The sequence below is a fragment of the Miniopterus schreibersii genome (assembly GCF_964146895.1).
Source record: "Miniopterus schreibersii genome assembly, chromosome: 8".
NCBI lineage: Eukaryota > Metazoa > Chordata > Mammalia > Chiroptera > Miniopteridae > Miniopterus > Miniopterus schreibersii.
In genome coordinates, this window is record NC_138109.1 from 55,510,704 (window position 1) to 55,533,199 (window position 22,496).

Consider the following 22,496-nt stretch of genomic DNA (forward strand, 5'->3'; position numbering starts at 1 on the left):
TAAACTGCTTTACATGTGTAATTATTTCTCTCAAAAATTTTACAGGCAAAGCCCAAATATTTTTAGTCGAGTATAAAACTATTCATTGTGTAATAGTTACACATATTCTGCTATTTTTTAAAATATATATATTTAAATATATTTTTATTGATTTCAGAGAGAGAGGACAAGAGAGAGGGAGAGAGGGATAGATACATCAATGATGAGAGAGTCATTGATTGGCTGCCTCCTACACCCCCCCTGCTGGGTATCGAGCCTGAAACCCGGACTTGTGCCTTAACCTGGAATCAAACCGAGATCTCCTGGATCATAGGTCGATGCTTAACCGCTGAGCCATGCCAGCTGGGCAATATTCTGGTATTTTAAAAACAGTTGTTAACTATGCTTTTAAGTTTTCATTTATTGAGTATGTAATATATACAGAGATTGTTCTAAGGCTTTGGGGAAATACCAAAGAGATAAAAAGCAAGACTACATCTTTCAGGGAGCTTATTTATAATTTACTTGAGAATGTAAAACAAAGACACAGGAGCTATGAGGACTGTTCAAAGAAAACATCAATATATGGTGTTGTCACCAAAATGTTTAACCAAAAATATTTCTCACCCAAATCTTTAACGTGGACCTTTTCTTGAGGAAACAGGCAGATCTGTGTTGTAGGACATTCCCTAGGACATCTGTTCTGAACTCTAGTTTTAAAGTGTCAGTGTCATGACAACCAAAAAAGTCAGGGTCGCCCTGCCTGGTGTGGCTAAGTGGTTAGAGCATTGGCCTGAGGATTGAAGGGTCATGGATTCGATTCTTGGTCACGGGCATGTACCTTGGTTGCAGGTTCAGGGCCCAGCCCTGGTTGGGGCATGTGCAGGAGGCAACTAGTCAATGTATCTTTCTCACATTGATGCTTCTGTCTCTCCCTCCCTTCCACTCTCTAAAAATCAATGGAAAAAATATCCTGGGGTAAAGATTAACCAAAAAAAAAAAAAGTCAGGGTCAGGGGTTGGATAGTATTCTCCAGACTCAAGGAGACTAAAGGGACATACAAACCAAAATAATGTGTGATCTGTGATTGGATCCTTGAGCAAAGGTGACTGCTACTTGCTTTCAAATGGTTCAGGAAAAATTATGTGTGTGTATATCTAGATTATATCTGTATATCTAGATATATATAGATTCTTTTAACTTTTCTGTAGATAAGGAATTTTTAAAAATTAAGAAGTTGAGATAAAATAAGAGAGAAAGTTAAAAAAAAAGAGATTAAGAGATAAACATTTGAGAACATAAGGTGTGAGAATGCTAAGTAATAGGAATCAGGCAGATTTAGTCATGAGGGGTATGGTTGTGAGATGGGCTTCATTCAGTCAATTAACAGGAATTCCCAGGAGACAGGTACTCAATCAGCTGCTCTAATTGGAAAATGAAGTTTATTCTGCTATGAAAATACCTCTACATTAGAGTGCATTGTGTCTTTAAAGTAACTGTGTCAGATAGGAAGTGGTACTGTCTTTTATGATATTTCCTAATTCTTTTCTGCTCTCATATATTTAGATCTGTGGTTGTATTTTACCCCTTTCTGTTAAGACATTGAAAATATGTAGAATTTGCATTCTGTGTAGGACAGCATAGTAATTTTTTATTCTTTTTTAGTTCACTGTTAAGCCAACTTCTGGTCATTTGCATTGGATCCCATGGTTTAATATTAGTTGTACATACTGCTTTTTCAGCACAACACTTCAGATGAGTGCTTCTCAACCTATAATATGCATCTCATCACTAGTTAAAAACGCAGATTCTGATTCAGAAGGACTAATTTGCAGCCTGATATTCTGAATTTCTAAAAAGCTTCTGTTGGGTTGAAACCTCCTTAGAAGGTAATCTGAAACTGGCCTCCTTACATGGAGGGCAGGGAGAGACAGGAGGCCTTCACTGGATTTAGTCATGTACAGTCCAGATAGACTGATTACCAAATTTCCATCTCAAGCCTGTGTCCTTGGGCAGCGGAGCACAGGTTTGAAATACAGGGGAGGGAGTGGGAGCTTCCAGTTGCCCCATCCAGCTTGTGGGTCAAACCAGCAGTCAGGTCTTCTTGATGGCCTTCCCCAACAACTTCCACTTGATGTGAAAACAGATGCTTCTGGGCCTTGAACCACAGTTGGAATAGTGAAGATCTAAAACATGATTCTCAGTGGGGTTATGGGAACATGTGTATTATAACCTCCTCAGGATGGTGAAGTACTTATATTTAAATTCATATCTCTACCTCCCCAACAAAATCCAAATTCCTTACCTAGACCAACAAGTTCCTTTTAGTCAAGTCCTTGTCCTAGGCTCTGACCTCTTATTTACTGCCACTGGCTTTTTGGTTCATTGAATGCACCAAATGGACCTTTTCCATTTAAAGGCCTCTGCTCTTACTATTTCTTCTTAGAATGCACTTCTGACTTCCCACGATTTTCTTCATGTTATCCTTTTAAGGTTTCAGCACAAATGGCATCCTCTTAGAAAAACCTCACTTTGTCATCATACATATATCTATACTACGTTTTATATCTATCTGTCTATCTATCTATCTATCTATCTATCTATCTATCTATCTATCTATCTATCTATCTATCTATCTATCATCTATCTATCTATCATCTATCTATCTATATCTATACTACGTTTTATATATATAAATATAAATAAAATTCCTCTTCCAAGTTACTGTCTTGATTCTTTCTGTACCTTTCCTATTACTGATTTGTGTATTGTCTGTCTTTTCCTCTGTTATGATGTAAGGTCTTTAAGGGCAGGAACTTGTCTGTCTTGTTCAGCACTTTGTCTCCTGTGCTTAAGAATAGTGCCTGAAACATAGTAGACATTAGATAACTTTTTTGTTAAATGAACAAATGAACCAACTTTGATTCTGAAAGTAGTTCTTAAGCTGCTGAACATAATACCATGATGATACTTACTAGCAGAGTGAGCCACTCTGATTGATGGTAAAAATGTAATTTACCCTTACTTCAGGACCCCCACCCACCCATCACCACCACTGCCTTCCCACAAAAAAAAGGGTTGAATGACACAGTTAAGAACTTTAGTGAAGATACTGTATTCTGTTGACCTTTCTTATATTTTTACCTAACAAGTACTCAGTTTTCCTCTTTGTGTAGAAAACTCCTCTAGTTTAGTCTCATAAAACTACCCATGCTGTACAATGAATCTTTATTTTAAGTATATAGTAATTACCCAAGTTAATGGTAGTTTTCATTTAATAGGTAGTAATTACAAAGTTGGAATTTGGCCAGAATGTTCAGATTCCATTCTTACTTTCAGATAGTGAAAACAAGTTCTTCTGTGATCACAGATAATCATAATGTTGAGATTAATTTTATTAAGAATAGGTCTGGATACACTGTTAGTGAGATGGTGCCTTCTTAGCTTTTCCTGCAGCACTGGTCCAGGCCTGATTCAACCAGCAAATAAATCACAGCACTGCTCCCCACATTGCTTGTGTTTCCCCTGAAGGTCTTCTCTGATTACTTGCTAGCCTGACTCTGCTTCAGTTATAAAACCTGACAAAAATCACAGTTTAGGATCTGCTCCAGGCTAGACATAAAAACATCTCTTTTCATCTACTATAACTACTGTGCTGAAACATCCTTCTTGACAACCTATTTCAGAGTATGGAAATTCTCTTTGAATAACGTCACTACGGTGACTATTTTTTCTCCCCAAGTCAGAGTTTTCAGTGTCTTCAGTTTCCTCAACTTCATTTGATACTCTTAGTTTTGCTCCTTTTTGCCTATCACTTGACTTTTATCAGTGCCAAGTATAGTCAATAAGAATCCATCAAAAACCAAGTAGATGCTTGCTCACCTATTCTGCATTTCCTTACTCCTCTGTACTCCAGAGCTTTATCTCAAGGTCTTGGGCAGAGTGCTCCACTGTAGAGAAAAACAGAAGAAATACTGAAAGACAAGCAGGTGGTGTAGGAGAGGTGAGAAGGCAGAAAGTGATGGGGCAGGGACTGCAGCTGGACTGATTAAAGGGGAAAAAATGAAGGTGAAGAGAGGAGAGACGGGAAATTCCAGAGAAAAAAAAGGATAAATATTAAACATGCTAAAAGGAGAAGTGGCTAAATTAATACTTTGAAAAGAAAAATTAAAAATACTGTTCTTCAGAGAGGGTTATTTACTTGGTTTTGTGTTTGGAAATCACTTTGAAAGAAGAGATTGGGATGTATAGACTTTCAGTGGTATGCGATTGACCCTTGGGAAGGCTCAGACTGTTCTCCGGATCGGTCTGAAGAGCCGCTTTAACCTTATTGACATCATTTGTTTGCTTAGCACTTTTTTCTTTCCTATAAAGGGAAGGTAAATCTCAGCTCAGCATTTTTTGATTTATTGCAAATTGTAAGTCAGCCACAGTTTTATTAATGAGACTTGAACATATTGCCTTAGTTGAATGTTGATGAGATGGAAAAAAATACATATGCATCAAGTGTGTAGCCTTCAGTATTCTATTAATTGCAGAGTAGAGAAAGATTCTGAGTCTTTTGGCGATTTCAGCAATGAGTAGAGAATTTAAAAGTAACAATAATCCACCTGAATTCACCTCAGAATGAAGTTAGGAAATGAAATTCAAAGTCCTACATCGATATTTAGACTATGTCTCTGTTTGGACTGGCAGTCTTCAGCAACTCCTGAGTTTACCCAAGACAATAAAAAAGGGCAGGAATAAATCAGTGGTCATTGTTGGCAAACAGTTGTCCAATATGAGAGTAGTGAACAGGGTGGTGTGGAAGGTGAGATTATAATGAATGTACTGAGGAAAATAAGCAATTGAGAGAGATATCAACAGAACTTTGAGATCCTGGAGGTCAAGGAGTTTTAATGATTGGATTTGAGAGGTTTCCTTAGTGGATAAAACCTGAAATTCTCAATGTTCAAGTTTTTAAATCAGAATCATGGTGTGAGAGATGGCTGCTCTTGTTTCAAATTTCTTCTAATTTTTTTTTTTTTTTTAAGTCTTCTGTAAATTGGACAGTAAAGTCAAGGAAATTAGCTAGTGGTGTAGAGCAGGAGTGGGCAACCTTTTTTCTGTAAAGGGCCATTTGGATATTTATAACATCATTCACAAGCCATACAAAATTATGAACTTAAAAATTAGCCTGCTATATTTGGTCAAACATCTAATTGAATTTATCGAATTTCAAGTCCCACCTGCAGTTGCCTTGGCAGGGCCGGACCAGATGATTTCGAGGGCCATATACTGCCTGTGTGCCTGATGTTCCCCATCCCTGGTGTAGAGGGATGCTTGGACCAAAACCTAAGGTTCATGGATCTTGGGCTTCAGTTTCTTTATGTATAAAATAAAGAGTACAAGATATCCTAGATCCTTCCACCTCTGAAATATCGATTCTGTAAACAAGAGAGTTTGAGATGATAGCAATGGAAGATTCATGCCTTGTTCTGCTCTCTCCCTTTATTTAGCGTCCCTGAATCCAACTAGAGACACAACCTTTTTCTTATTTCATTAGTTTTCAAACTGTTTCTCAGAGTACTTTGGTTCTAATGTACGTCAGGTATCACTGTGTGGGGAAGGAGGAGACTGAGTAGTCAGGGTTCATTCTGCTCCTTTCCTCCCTACTCTTTTATATACTGGGGTAGCTTATAATCTTTAAAATTTTTCTCTATTTCAGTATACATTTTTCCATATCATAAAAGCAATGAATATGAGAGAATATCCTTACTAAAGAGCTTCCGTAGACGTCAGGCACCTTTGTAAGCGTTACAGAAACAAGCTTCACATTATCAAGACCAAGAGTTAGCTCCTGGACCTGCACATGCTGAAGCTTTGCTTCTCAGTGTGGCTCATGAACCTGGCAGTTATGTGGAGACTTCTAAAAAGTGCAGAAGCTGGGGTCCCCCTCCAGTCCTGCTGAATCAGAATCTCCTTTTTAACAGGCGTCATTGGCACATTGAAGTCTTGAGAAGCCTTGAAGCAGTCCAGCTATTATCCAGCTTCCTGGGCTCTTTATCCCCCATCGAAGGACACATGTTGAATAAAGTGTGTTCTTAGGAGGGTTTAGTTTTATCTTGACCTTTCTGAGGAAGAGTAGAAGAAAAAATACTTGAAGCTTATACCTAACTCTTATTTCTGCCTGAGTCTTTCACAGCAGTGTACTTTTAAGTTTGTACCATTATGATCTTCTCTAACATTGGGTTTGTATAACACTGTTTTCTCAGACTTCAATCTAGCGCTTTCTCTCATTTCCCTCTTACACCATCACATTCATATTAAAGATCTGCTTCTGGTAAACAGAGCTGAGTTGCTAGATGTGTGTTAAGCACCCTTTGAATCACCACCTCCCATTCCTGTCCTTTTTGCCTTCTACTTCCCCCTCACTTTGACTGGAATACTGGAACTTATTTGTACAGAACCAAAGGCTTATCTGAAATAATTTACCATTAAGTGGCAACCGTAAGGACTCTTGATACTCAACATATAAAATTTCTTAAGGATTCACTTTCTGGATTATCTAATTTTTTATTTTCTGTTTCTTTTTCATTTTCTCTTTATTTTCATTCTGTCTGTTGCCTTACTCAAAGAACAAATAGGAAAGAACATGAGAACCTAAAATTGCACATTTATTTGGCTCTTTGTTTTGGTGGGGGGAAATGGAAAGCATCTGCTAAAATATTTTCTAATGCAACATAATTTTATTTACTTTCAATTTTCAGATTTTATTTTAAGGGAATGTGAGTGTGCGTGTGAGGAAGAGAATAAATAGGGTTCATTTCATTTTCCTCCTAAAACTCCATGATTTCTGTAGAATATGAATTATTAATGCTTCCTCTAAAAATGAAATTTACTTTCAGAACATTCCATATTTTCCTAGTTCCCATTCTCTGACATATGGCCCCTTTTGCACTGTTTCCCTACTCTGCCCTTCCAGTAGCCCTTAACCAGGAGGCAGCCTTCATCATTCATTGCTATTAACTTATTGACTAATCTGCTAAAATGTATACCAGAATATCTCCATATAACTAACTTTATTCTAATATGTAAATGAAAGACTGATAAATTATCAAAAGTATCTTGTTGACAATCTTGTGCTTTTGGAACTGAAGCCCCAGTTTGCAGATGCTTTCAATTCAGTATAGGGTGCTGGGCCCCCATCCCTCACCTCATCTCTACCTTCTGCTTTACCCCCACACTGTACCTAGTCTCAAGAAGAGATTCTCAATCACTTGCTGTTCATCAAGTAGAGATTTGCTTATCAAAAATATGTATCATTTTCCTGAGAAATTGTGTATCACTACTTTTGTAGCTGGTGATACTTAAGTTTATCAGGTTCTATATTAAATAGTTGATAAAATTTTAAAAATATATTTGCACTTAAATAATTTTTCATATTAACTAATTTTTGTATACTTTTAATTCCAGTAAATTAAAAGAGTGATATTTAGATTTTTAAAACATTTTATTTTACTGTATTACATCTCTTATTTTTTATCAACAAACTTGATATCTGCTCTTAACTCTGTAGTCTTCTGATAATCCTCTTGTTTTCTTTAATCATTTTGGTTTAGCAGTTAATTTTTTTTATTTGTTAATAAAAATGAATTTTTAGGAATAACAGGTCTCTGAGAAGAAAACAGATTTGCATAGAAACTTCCTATACTATAGTGCTGTCTGCCTCATCGTGTGTGTTGGTACCCACCCTCCCTCACCCCGTGTGAATGTATGCTCTGTACAGCACTGTGAATGATTGCATTGTGCAATTTTGTTTTTAGGGTCCTCTTTCACTCTTTTCTGACTGTGCCGATAGCTCTCTTTATGATAAAGTAGCAGTTACAGATCATACTATACTTTCCTTAGTTAGAAACCTGTGTTTTAAGCTCTGTAATTGTCAAACTGGTATGATTGGTTTTAAATGCCTACATGGAAAGTATTTTGCTATCATTAAATTTTATTTTCTTTAAATTATACTGAAGTAATGAGTGTATTCTCCTGTTTTAGGTGCGCTTTGTGAAGAATATTACTTCCTGGAAAGAGATGAAACCAGGATTTTATCATGGACACATTTCTTACTTGGACTTTGCAAAGTAAGTTATACCTAAAATGACACGGCAAAGGATGCTTTGTACTTTAGCAACCTAAAAAGGAATAAATTCATTAAATTTTTATGATTTTGATTTTTTTAAAAAATGTACTGGCTTGCCTTTGCTACTTAGTTATGTAATATAAATATACCTTCTAGTGTTTTACTGCCCTCTAGTGTTCATAAATTGATAATCGTGATATTAATTTTAGAAATTGAAGGTAGTCACATTTAGGTAATATTCTTTTAAAGTTATTTATCATCATTACATTTATGTATCTTGTACAACCAAATGAAGCTATTTTAGGAGAGCCCCAAGTTTTAACTTGGAGGCCAGTCCGATTATGACTTACCATGTCATTGAGCACTGAGCAAACAAAGAGGCCGTCACTCAGTTATTGGTGCCCCAATGCTTCTGCTGCTCAGCCAAGACACAGTAAAGTATACACATACCCTTGGACAACCTTTTTGCTTTAAAATTGTGATTATACAAAGGAGACTTTTTAAAATATAGTGATTCTCCTTTACTTTTCATTATAGTTCTTTGCCTGAAACTGGAGATGAATAACACTCATTTTCCATATTTTTTGAGAGGAATGGGATCAGGGTATTTGTATCATAATTCTCTCAAGAAAAGTTCATCAAACTACAGGTCTATGTACAGGATCCAAGCGCTATGTGGCTCCCCCTAGAGTCTATGCTTCATTAAGTACTAATCAGAAAACTGGTCAAAAGGAATATTCGAAACATAGGCAGCTCGTGAATCCATTTAAATGTTTTTTTGTAGCACATAGTATATCATTATAGTAAAACCCCAAATCCAAATATTTTTCCTGATAAGATTGTGCATCAACTTCAAAAACATTAAAAATATATTTTAAAAACTATTCAAACTTAAACATGATCCCTCAGTCTTTTCACTAGCACTCATTATTTCAAAGTAATACATTTGTCAACTTTAAAGAGCAACCTGTGTAAAATTTGAAAATTAATATCCCACTCTCAATTTAATTTCTTAAATTTGAAATGGAAGAGTTGAATGAATTTTTGACTCAGATTCATAATAAATCTTAACTTTTTTGAAAAGCATGTAAATAAAAAGGAATCTCCTAAATAGTACATACACAAAACAATATATTCTTATTTCTAGTTGTTCTCACTGTACTCAAGATCTTCAGTAAAATGGTAGCTTTAAAGTTACATATGCATTTTTCTTTTTCTCTCCATTTTTATTGAATTTATTGGAGTGACACTGGTTAAAATTATACAGGTTTCAGGTGCACAATTCTAGAAGACATCTTCTATACACTGTATTGTGTGTTTAGCACCCCAAGTCAAGTCTCCATTCATCACCATTTATCCCCTCTGTACCTCCCTCTACCTCCTCCCAACTCTCCCCCCAGTAGATGTGCTTTTTTCTATAAATAATTCATACTGCAATATTGAAAACATTTTATCGGCAACTTTAAAATAAACTAATTATTTTTTCTTTGCAGAGGCATTGAACCAATTTCATAAACTTCATTCATATGCATATTTCCCCTCAGGGCTGCATTATCCTTCAATTGAATGTTTGTTACCCCTTCACCTAAGTGATTTATTTTCCACACAGAGTTTAGTTTCTAATACTTGAGGTTTTCATTATTAAAATAATATATTGAGTACTTTTGCTTTTGGCAAAAATCTTGTACTTAGAACAAAGCTCTAGTATATGCTGGAGTTCTTGCAGTTGAAAAAGTATAAAGCTTCTTGAAAAAATTAATCTCATTTATTAAATACAAACGTTTAAGGGTTTGAATATTTTCATAATGATTTTCATGTTATTAGAAGTGAAAAGTATTGTGAGAATTTTTAATAGACTTTACAGGATTTTAAACAACTAAAAGAATCAACTAGAGGAAATATATCTTTATATATGTAGTCAAGAACTACCATAGATATAACTAATATCTTTTAAAGTAATTTTTAGTTTGATAGTCATACTCACCAGGGAGGGCTGAAGAAGAACGATATGTCACCTTACCAATTTTTAAAATACTTCGTTCTTCAAAACATATTCTTGACTGGCATAATGCTTTGTGGAGTGCCTTAAAATACTTGCCTTTAGGAGAAAATGGTCAAATTTGGTGAAAGAAATATTTAATCACATAGCTTTTCAGTTGCCTTAGCGCGGAGTACTCAAAAGTGGAAACCCAGGAAACCCATGAAATAAGACAGAGAAATAAAGCGTGAGAAGTGCTTCCTCACTGAGACTGATTACTAAGAAGCACACATTTTATTTGCAGGCCTATTTCTGCTCAAGCCATGTTTTGGTTATATTTATGTGGCTTTATTCAGAACTCTAGAATAATAACAAAAATACATCTTTGTTTCATATTTGTATTCTTTTCCTGACTACTACTTTCTGTCGTAATCCTTTTTTTTTTTAAATTTATTGATTTTGAGAGAGAGAGAGAAACATCCATTTGTTGTTCCACTTATTTATACATTCATTGGTGGCTCCATGTATGTGCCCTGATCGGGGATTAAACCTACAACCTTGGGTATCGGGGATGACCCTGTAACCAACTGAGCTACGCAGCCAGGACTCCTAATCCTGTTTTTCTTTTTTTTCTTTTTAATCATCACCTGAGGGTACATTTTTGCTGATTTTAGAGAGAGAGGGAGAAGGGAAACACTGATCAATTGCCTCTTGTACACTCCCCGAGTGGGGATCAAGCCTGCACCCTGGGTACGTGCCTCACTGGGAGCTGAGCCCACAGTCCTTCGGTGTGTGGGACGATGCTCGGCCAGTTGAACCACCCCAGCCAGGCCTAATCCTGTCCCTGATTTTTTTAAAGCACATTTTCTAGTTTTTTTCCATTTTTCCCTTTAGTGTTCAGTGACTGTTTTCTTTTTAATTAGTAGACAACACAATTTAAAAATAATATAAATGTGATACATTAATGTCATAAATGCATAAATTGTTTCAGTTGAAAAATTGTATAGGTTGGACATTTTCCAAATGCCATGGGGTACAGTTCTTATCCTCTTAAATAAGTTGTAGCTCTTATCCTCAAAGAGTTCACTGAAACCCCATTTTTTTCTGTAATTACCAGTTCATTATGTTTCTTTATAAGGGACTGAAAATATTACAGGTTACCCTCCCTTTTAAATTTATATTATTCATTGATCAGCAGCATCTGTTAACCCTACTTTGATTTTCTTCAAATGATACAAGAGAAAAACATTATAACATCTCTTCAAAAACCTTTTCAGTAACATTTTCTAAAATATAATGAATAATGTTCAGCTAAAAGAAAACTGTTTCAGTGCTGGTTTTGATCAGACTCTGTTGAGATTTTTTTTATGATCTAGTGACCAAGGGGTCACAGATCAGCATCTGTTTTAAAAAGACCCTTGGAAATTATTTTTGATACAGCAGTCCGTTGTATTCAAGCATACATCAGGTGTGTATCTTTGTGGCTGTCCCCAGGAATGAGTATGGGTTTTCATCACTGTCATTTTGGTTTCTCCATATCACCCCTGCTGTCTTTTTCAGAACAATTGCTGTGAATCAGTAAAAAACCTTATATGTCAGGATAAGAAGCAGATAACTAAATGCTTCAGTAAGTCTGAAATATCCTAGAGAGTAATCAAGTGACAATGTTTTAGGCCTCAATAGAGTTTGTTAGTACTATGTAGATTCATGTGAGATTGCCTCTTTTACTTCTCTGCTGAACCAGTTGAAGTTTGTACCATTTTCTACAACTTTCAACAAATATGTCACAGAATAATTTTAATCATTACAGGCACTGTGTGAGAGTTGCGTTTTTATTGACTTTGTACTTACCAGCTCTTTGTACAGCACTGATCCCCTAGGCTGTTCAGGAGCAATCTCTGAAGTCATATCTGCAGCTAAATCTACGCAGTTCCTAACCAACCCTGTGGCCTCAGCCACATCGCCTCAAGTCTTCAGTTTCCCCATTTGTAAAATGAGGATAATTAATGCAACTACTTCATGGGTGGTTGTGAAGATTAAATACCATAATGTACGTGAAGCACTTAGCTCTGTGTCTGACACAGAACAGTTCTTTTGTTCTTTTAAAATTCTGTCTTCTTTCAGTTACCCTGTTGCCTTCCTGGTGTTTTCGTCTCCTCCCTGTTTGAACCTGCTGGCCCTTCTTGTTTGAAACTCTTAATCAGGCATTACTCAAGACTCCGTCTTTACTTCCATCACTCTCTCCTGGGAAGTTTGCCCAATTTTTATTTATGAAGACATCCTAGCAAAAATCTTTAGAGTCTTCTTGAACAACCCTTTTCTCCACCACATGGATCTAATCAGTTACCAAGTCCTTTCGGTCTGGCTGCTTTCACATGCGTAACGCTTTTGACACCCAGTTTGATGCCTGTATCTACCAGTAGTTAGTTAGGTACTGGGTAGTATTCCGTTGTATGGATGCACCACAATTTCTACCATTCAGCGGTTTCTGGATACTTGGGTTATTTCCAGTTTTTGGTGCTTATTAGTGAAGCTGCCAAAACATTTGCATATGGGTTGTGTGTGGACATACATGCCCTTATCTCTCTTTGGTAAACTTAGAAGTGGGATTGCTGGAGTGTCTGGTAACTCTGTAAGACGCTGCCAAACTTTTCCCACGTGGCTGTATTGCTGTGCAGTGTCAGCAACGGTATATAAGAGTTCCAGTTGCTGTTGGTCCTTGATCCTTGCCAGCATATGGTATTGTTAGACCTTTTTTTAAAAATTGAGGCCATTCTAATAGATGCGTAGTAGATAAATGCCCATTTTAAGAGATAAATAATTACTTTAAAATATTATTCACAGCATTATCGTCAATGGGACCAACATATACCAACAAGTAATTCACTATTTTTATGGGATTTAGAATTTTTTTATTTATTGATTTGATTGAGAGAGAAACATCGATTTGTTGTTCCACTTATTTATGCATTCATTGGTTGATTCTTGTATGTGCCCTGACCAGGGATCGAACCCACAACCTTGGCATATCAATACAACACTCTAGCCAACTGAGCTACCCAGCCAGAGCTGTCGTTCACTGTTTTTGAAACAAGACAATAGGAACTTGCCACTAGAAGGACTTGGAAGTTTCTGTGAACCTTTTGGTCTCAGAGAGTCCAGAACGAATTTGTATAAGATGTCCATGTCCTCAGTCAAACTGCTGTTTAACTAGAGATGTTAAATCTAGTATAAAGCAGAAATGTCAAAGCCTAATGCTTCCCAAAGGCTATTCAGCCTTCTTTCAGCTTTATCATCTTCCATTTAGGTTTGTCTGGCCAATTGACAACGTTCCCTTCAGATGTTCTGAGGATGTACTTGTTCTTTTAACCATTCTTGATCTAAGCTATGTAAGACTGTAGTTGTAAAGACGGGAGCCTGGTGTGTGTTCCTTGCTTTGCCATACCACATATGCTGACATGTAAGAGTGAGGTTCCTAAAATGTCTTTTTACCGACCTGCTGCTCAGATTGGACTTTTCCCCTTTTGATCCTTATATAACATCACATGTTCCTACCAAATATGTTGTACTTTTCCCAGGAAGATCATGTTCTAACAGATCAATAATAGTTTATTTTCCTGGAGTAAAGATGGGTTTTCTACTCTTTCACCTGAGCCCTCCTGAGGAGCAGCTCAGATGACTGGCCAGGGTTAAAGGTGGGGTCTGTGACCACAGAACATATTTGTCCCCCTGTACAAAACTACCTGGTTGGCAAAAGAATTAAACTTACAAACCTAAAAGGGTGCTTGCTTTTAACCAGCTGAGCTGAATGGCCCAGATGCTATTTTTATCATGCCGATGTTAGGTTATAATCTTTTGCTTCCGTGTCTATATAACCATACCCTAACTTACAAATAATAATTCATATCCATTTTCTGAATAAGTTCACACAATATCTTATTAAAATCATACATATAAATGTCACCCAAAGGCATGCCCCAGAAAATCATTTCCTCAGTAGCAAGAAGAATTTTATAAAGTGCCATATCCCCTTTTTACTGCTACTTAGAATTGCTGTTCATTCCACATTTCAGTACCTAAGGGGAAAGGAGGAAAGAGGAAGCTTGGTAGGAGATGGTCTCCTGGGAGAAGGTAATTTCCAAGGAAATGTCTCAGAGCTGGTCCATAGCTAATAATGGAGAGGTTAAAGGCGGTTCCCAGGGAACCACAGTTTTAAGAATGGTGTCATTGCTCCATTATCCCGTGTTTTTCCTTTCTTGTAGATTCCTTTTATAAGACTCTCAGCTCTCTCAGTTAAGGTAGCAACTAGGTATTCCTGATGCCTCCCTACCCCACTTTCCCACAGAAGAGCATTGTAAGTGGCTAATTCACAACAGTCTATTCAACCTAATTCTACTAATATTCAACACCTGTGTGTCCAGCACCATGCTGAACACTAATGCTAAAGCCATGAGCAAGAGGGAAACAGTCCCTAACCTCATGGAACTTATGCTCTAATACCCAGTGTGACAATGCCATGTATTTGCAGCAGTACTATTTCCTCTTTTAAAAATTGTGAAAATTTTTTTACTGCATTATTGGTTTTGTAGGTTTATGAGTTGTTCAGTGAAAAAAAATGCATACCAGATTTTGATCAACCAACTCACAGCTGTTATATTATAATAACGTTTTGCAAAAGGATTCTCTGTAGTTTTCAATATTTCCATATGTGCAAAGAATTTACTGACTTAGAACTATTTAATGATGAGAGGACTAAAATTCAAGAGAGCTGACCCCTTTTTACCTACAAAGCAGTACAGCCTATTTGTAAGTTAGGATGTTCCTATTCAGTTAATTTTCAGTAATTCACTGAAATAATCAAATTATCTGGGCTCCTTGCCTTTTCTCGTCTCTGGTGTCTTTTCACTACTCATTTGCTTAAGAATTTAGTATAAAACATCTATAGAATGCCAGCTGTGTGTAAGACATTGTTTGTAATAGGCAGAAGTAAGGGAAAAAATATGAAATTAGTTAGTTTAGCTATATGCTTTTTAGTGCCTTTGGGAAAATATTTTAGTAAGAAGGGAAGTTTAAGTTATAAGCTATTATCTGAATTGAGGGTTTCTGAAGACAGATTTGTGAGCGTATCAAGCGTGGTTAAAAGAAGAAGAAAAATAATCTCAATGTCATTCCCATTTTAAGAGAGATTGCTGATATTTCTAATCTTTCAAAATAGTACTAATCAGTAGGCAAGTATTTATGTATACTAGGCTCTGTGAAATATATAAAAGAAGTGTAAAGTACTTTGTATACCTTCAAGTGGCTTATAATGATGTTGGGGAGAAAAGAGACTTGTAAGAGAAACACTTAGAACAAGCTAAGAGTGAAATTTCCTGATTGCAGGTGACCCTGGGTACAGGTGTGAAATGAAAGCAGATAGTACTGTATGCTGAAGTCATCAGGAATGGTTCTAGACTTCACAGGATTTCCTTATTGACCCTCTACAGTTTCTTCCAAAAAAGCAGCCAGTGGCCTCCCCCTCCTCCCGCTTTATTGAGATATAATTGACATATAACATTGCTTAAGTTTAAGGTATACAATGTGATGATTTGATGGATGTATATATTGTAAAATGTTTGCCACAGTAAGGTTAGTTAATACATCCTTCACCTCACATAGTTACCTTTTTGTTGTTGTGAGAACATTTAAAATTGACTCTCATAGCAACTTTCAAGTATTGTAATAGTGGGAATTGTAACCCACCCCACCATTCTTTTGACATTGTTTCTGTAAATATCGACTCTGACTAATATGTAGCTTGTAGATAAACAGCATGTTTGTATAAGAATTCTAGGCACGAACTCCAAAAGATACAGACTCTGACCTTCAATCATCCCAGCTCTGGGAGATTTGCTGACCTTCAACCATAAAACCAGGATGACACACACCAGACCATTGCTTTACCAATTTCAAGATCCTTACTGGAATGGACTGTGCTGGTCTGCACATAGAGAACTTTTCAACCCCTTCCCCTTGATCTCTTTCTTTTGCTTTCCCTGTCCCTCTTTATAAAAAACCTGTGTCTGTACTGAGATATTGAGATTCGCTTTGGGATGAGAGTCTCCTGTCTTCTCAAGTGTCTGGCACTTGAATAAACCACTTTCCTTCTCATCAGCACCTGTCTCATGAGTTTAGCTTTCCTTGCGGCAGGCAGCCAAACCTGGGTTTCATTTACAGTATATTATACAGTATTGTTAACTATAGGCATTATGTTGTACATTAGGTCCAATATCATGGCACTTCTCTGCAAACTCAGGACTCCCTCCTAATTCCTATAGTGGCCTACAAGACCCACATGATCTGCTCTTCCTCTACTCCACCTCCATCTCTCTATTTTCATGTTCTGTTAATATCCCCTTATGATTCTACAGCAACCAGATTGATCTCCTTCCTGTTCCTCAAAATTTCCTGGCACTTAGCTGCTTCAGGGCCTTCATACTTGGCAGTCTCATCTTCCTGGAACACTTTCCTCTAGATATTTCCATGGCTCCCTTCTCATCACATAACACCAGTGACTCCTTCCTGAAAAAGCCTATTTTGAATTGCCCTCTCCCCACCTCTCCTGGCAGTCCCTATTCCCTTTCACTTCATTATTTTTCTCCTTAGTACTTTTTGCCATTTGACATATTTATTTGTTTATAGCCTGTCTCCCTCAGATAGAATGTTAGCTTCAGAGGATAACGAATTTTTTTCACTGCTACACCCCTAGTATTAGAATACAGCATGGCATATATTAGGTACACAGAAAAGCATTTTTTGAGTGAATTAATGTAATAGAAAAATAAAGATGGCATTCTAGTTAAGAAAGGCAATGAGCAAAGGCATGTAAGAAGAAATAGGAATCAGTATAATAAATATTAACAGGAGGAGGGTAGAAGAAGCAGGCCTAACTATAACAGATCAATGGTCCCTTATTTGAAAATAAAGTTAGATCATTAAGGTGGTTGCTAAGACATTAAGGCAAACAGATATTAACAGCCAGGCAAGTAAGTTTGGGTTTGTCAACGTAAACCATAGAGTTGTTTCAGGTTTCTAAAAGGAGTGATCTAACAAATAGTGCTTTAGTAATATCAGTTGAGAATTGGCATGGAAGGTAGGTTGAAAGAGAAAGAGACTGTATGTAAGAAAACCACTAGGCCATTGCACTAATCTAAGCAAGAGACCTAGGGAGAAGGCAGTGGTGAAAGGGAAGGGAATCATCAACAAAGAAAGGTCAAATCTGTGAGAGAGCCTACAAAAGAAAAAATCAAAAGGACTTGCTGACTAAATGCAGAAGAAAGTAAAGATAACATTAAGGTTTCAAGACTGGGACAACTGAGGATAATAAAATAAGAAGCTAGCTGGACAATTCTAGGGTCTGCACAGGTTGCTAATGGAATAGCCTCATGTTCCTTAAACTCATTCTATGAGGAAATAATGCTGAAAACATGTCTTTCACTTTTATCTTGTCTTTAAAATCAGCAGTAGTAGAAAGCAGACTCATGGTCACACTTGTGTGAACTTATGCTGTATCCATTGATAACATTTATTATTTGCTGAGCTAGAAATGAGAGATCATTACTACATAAAATTAAAATGTCTTATGTAATCTTGTTGGTAAAATTCTAAATTATTTTTTATTTAATTTTCCCTTCTCTCCTTTATCTTCAGCCATGATTTTTAAATTCTTATTTACTTTTTTGTAACAAATATAAAGTATTTTCTAATCTCCACATATTTTCTTTTATTTAAATTAACTCGTGTTCTTCTTTTCATATAAAATCAATACCTTAAACTTACAGTTTCAGTACACTCCTAAATACAGAGAGAAGTGTCAATTTTACCTTTAAAATTTTTGTTCTGTTTCAGATTTGGTGTGAAAAAGAAGCCAATTTACATTAATGTCATAAGGGACCCTATTGAGAGGCTAGTTTCTTACTATTACTTTCTGAGATTTGGAGATGATTATAGACCAGGGTTAAGAAGACGAAAACAAGGAGACAAAAAGGTAATATTTTAGTTTTAAGATTTTTGTTAAGATAATCGTTTATGAAATGCAATGAACAGTGTGCTTTTAAAATTTATTATTAATTATAAATGTACTATTCCTTAAGGTAGAAATTTTGAAAAGAGCCCAAAAGTATAAAAAAGCAAAAGTAGAACTACTTATAGTTGATATTTTGGAGTCTACATAATTTTTTGTCATTAAAAAAATACATATTTTACTTCTGTTGCAAGGTTGAAGAGTTGTTTTATTATAGTTATTATATTAATAATATTCTATGAGACCATCATAATTATTAATTAATATGATGTATTTGTGTACATACCTTGTTTCTCTTAGTCTTGATGATCATCAGTTTAGCAGTTTAGGGACACTGTTTTGTTAAAGTAGCTTCTCTCTCTTTTTTTTTTTTTTTAACAAGGCGAGAATAGTGGTTCAACAGAGTTCTCACTTAGCAGTTTCAGCAGTGGGCTGTGTCCTGTTTATGTGCCTCCTCCAGAGGAACACCAGACTTGTTTTCCTAAAAACCCAGACTGATTTGTCAACTCCTCTAGGGGAACACCTTTACTGGAACCCCACTGCTCACAGGGCTGCCCAAGGCATAGGAGACACAGTCTGACGTAATCTGAGACCTGCCTCATTTCCTTTGAGGCACCCAGTGCTTTAGCCACGTGAAATGCCACTGCCCTCCAGACTTACCACTTCTTACTTTCTGTGCATGTGGTGTTCCCTATATTTGGGATGTCTTTTCGTCACTCTGGAAATTTGTCTACCTTTAAGGTCCAGCTCAAAGGTTACCTTTGAGTGCCCACCCAGGCAGTTAGTCATGTCCCTTTCAAGGCTCCCAGAGCATTCCATTCAGGTCTCTTTCTCAAGCATTTATTTTGTGATACTTGAATTATTTGTTTACATATATATCTTCTCCAAAAGGTTGTAAACTTCCTAAAGCAGGGGCTCTATTTCATTCATCTTTGTTTCCCCGGTATTTAGCATAGGGCCTTGTTCATCCGTATGTGCTTAACAAATGGCTGAATGGGTGAATTCTGCACCTTTTAGTTCTAAAGTGTTACCAAAGTAGGGATGATACTTGATGTATTAGAACACTTAACATCTGACAGTTTTTTTCTAAGTTAGATGTGCCCTCAGTGTCACATGAGGAGGCAATATTTTTTGTTTACTTTTTTATGTTTCTAGAAATTGCTGTTTCTTTCCTTAGTCTCAAAACTTTAGGCAGAAGGTACTAATCCAAACGCAGATAACTTACCAAACATTATTTTTAGTGTCTACTGATGTCTTAGCATTATTTACTCTCCTAAAAAATATGTATATTTATGTTATTATAGAGATTCTGCAAAATTTTATAAACTCTATTAATATAACTCTTTTGCGACCCAGTACTTTAGAATGTATTGATAGTTATTTCTAAATTCATTTCAATGCTTACTACTTTTTTAAAGCCCCATCATTTACATTAGCTCTTACTCAGTAAGTGTATCCATCTCCTTCCATCCACCAAAGCAATTTTAATGTTGGTAAGAAAAAGGTTTGCGGTCAGGTAGGTTCCTATATCCACCATTTGTCATTGTCAGCCCTGGATACCATGGTTTTGTGGTTTGGAGAATCAGATAATAATAATACTTAATAATAACAATAATAACAATAGCTCACATTTATTGAGTGTTTATTGTGTATCAAGCACTGTTTTAAGTTTTATGTATTTTTTCAGGCAGCGTATACAACAATTCTATGCGGTAGTTGCTGTTATTGTCTCCATTTTACAGATAAGGAAACTGAGGCACAAAAAGGTTAAGTACCTCACTCAGTGTTAGCTGAAATTTAAACCCAAGTGCTCTAACTCCAGACCTCAGTTTTAACCCCTTTATGCCCTTTAAAAAGGAGGGAGGAATGCAACATGCTACTCAACATTTCTATGTGAGAGATATTCCAAAGTAGCATATTCAGTACTCAGAAGCAGATATTTAACATCATTTCTCTTTTATATTTGGAGGTGTTAGGTCGATATGCTCTTTTAACCATTCTTCGCCGTGATGTTGACAAGGCTTGTGTGGGTTTTTTTAATGTCGTTATAAAATACATATTGATACACCTATTTATTTAGATGTAATAGTAGTAATATCAGCAAAATACTGTTACATTACCTTAATTCTCATGAAGACAGGGCCATCTATAAATGCTTTATTAAAGTGGAAAATTCCTTTGTTTTATGATTGACAAAATGGACCTTTTCATTCTTAAATTGAGACATACACAATTTTATTAATTTGGCTTATTTCTTATGACACAAATGTTGGTAACATTCTGGGACCCAGTGAGTTCAATGATGATGTTTTATTGCAAATAATTCCATAATATCTTTAACTTGCAAGAGTTTTCATTAATCAACTCACGTCTGTAATGTTGATAAGACTGCATAGCATATAACATTTTTGAAAATGGCAGGGTTAACATTTTGAAAATGGAAGATAAATAGGGATTAAAAGGTGGCTATAAAGATGTAGGAAATAACTTGAAATGGTTTCATTTTCATGAAATTGTATATTGTATGCACCTCAAGTGATAGTTTGAAACAGATTAGACAATATTCAGTTCAGCACTCATAGCAGCCATTATGTTTTAAACTGCAGTACCAAGCTGCTCTCTGTTTACACTTCACACAAATACGTTTTAGGCATTTACACCTATGAAAGCTTTCAGTTGATCTTGTTAGGAACACAATTTATTTTATTGGGGAGATTTTAAATACTCTGTTTTTCCTATTTTATAACTAGAATTCTACTTAATTTAATCTCTGTCCAGTACCTGGAAAATAGGGATATTAAATAATCCAAATGTCAGCATTGAAAAACTATATAGAGAAATCAATGGTCCTCAGACATTTTAGTCTCAGAACTCCTTTACTCTTAATAAAATTATGGAGGATCACCAAAGAACTTTTGTTTTATGTAGGTTATATCTACTGATATTTACCAATATCAGTTAATTTACCAATAAATGAGAACTTTAAAAAATATTAGTTAACTTAAAAATAACAGTACAGTAGGAAACCCATCATGTGATAACATAAATATTTTAATGCAAATCACCATTTTCAAAAAATGTGGCATCTTACATTTTTGCAAATTTAAAAAATATCTAGCTTAATGTAGAGAGTTGGTTTCTCATATCTGCTGCTGAACCAGTCAGTTTAACCAGTTTTTTTTATTGAAATGGGGACAAAAAAGGGGCATCTGTAATACTTTCAACAATAAAGATAAATTTTAAAAGAAAAACCAGCTTTATACAGATATTTAATTGGAAAAGGGAGGATTTTAGCCTTTTAAGAAAATCATAGATCTTCCTCTTTAATACTACACTAAAACTTGACAACTAGTAGTTTCTTGAAGTTGTTGAAATGTAGAATCTGAAGCCATAGCAGTGAACCATGATGCTCTGCTACATTAACATTGATATATTTTGGACTCTGGATGGATTTGTAACTGAGCTTAATTTTGTAATATCATGCATTGGTCATTTGGATCATATTAGTTAACTGAGTTATGTGGACCTTCCAAATGTTGACACATTTTATTATACAATATTGAAAATTTACATTGATTAATATTACCACTGATCTCATCAGAAAGGTCTTTAAATATTGGGAAACAGTCAAGCTTATGGTGGCTTTTAGTTCTTGTAAGAACTAAAAATGTCTTCAAACATTTCCAAATGTCACCTGATGGCAAAAACAGCTGCAATTGATAACTGCTGGGTTACTAACACTGTCAGGTGTTTCTTTCAAGTGACAGACAGGCACACTTTGTTCATTCTGAGGAAGTCTACCAAATACTCAGTTTGCATAGCCCTAGTTTGTCTCCATGCCCTTCTCTCAGCATAGGCCTTCCTAATGGCTTCCAAATAATATTAACTGTACCAACAAATCTCATCACTCACATCCTCTAAATATGTAAATATATATTTTGTGTGATTTTTACCTTTGTACTGCCCTGTAGATTATTAAGCACTTTTTATGAATTATTGTTAACAGAACATAAGGGGGTGTATAGTTATGGGAAGAGTAAATAGTTATGTGCTCTAAATAACAACAATCTAAGGAAGAATCAGTACTCATTGGTCCCAGAGATCCCAGTTCCTATGCCAATTTGCTTTTTGGTTTTCTTTCAATTAACTAGGCTTATTAACAGCTATAGGAATTATAATGAATTTAAACTATACTACCTAAAATATCGAGTAATTTATAAAAGCTAGTAAATAAGGTTGAGAAGAAACCATACTTGGCACTACCTGATCTTACTATTGCTTACAGAATACTGCCTCCGTAGTCCTTAGCAATTCACCATTCCCTGACAATGGTTTGCTTATCGAACATGAATTTTACTATT

The 22,496-nt window shown here is 35.8% G+C and overlaps 1 protein-coding gene across 2 annotated transcripts in view; it reads left to right on the top strand.

The window, feature by feature from the left end:
- HS2ST1 (heparan sulfate 2-O-sulfotransferase 1) overlaps positions 1 to 22,496 on the top strand; it is a 146,998-nt gene that overhangs the window by 117,266 nt on the left and 7,236 nt on the right. For both annotated transcript variants that reach the window (XM_081146026.1, XM_081146027.1), the window contains exons 3-4: positions 8,011 to 8,096; positions 17,961 to 18,099. In XM_081146026.1, coding sequence (XP_081002152.1) covers positions 8,011 to 8,096; positions 17,961 to 18,099 — 225 coding nt within the window. The remainder of the gene's footprint in view (positions 1 to 8,010; positions 8,097 to 17,960; positions 18,100 to 22,496) is intronic.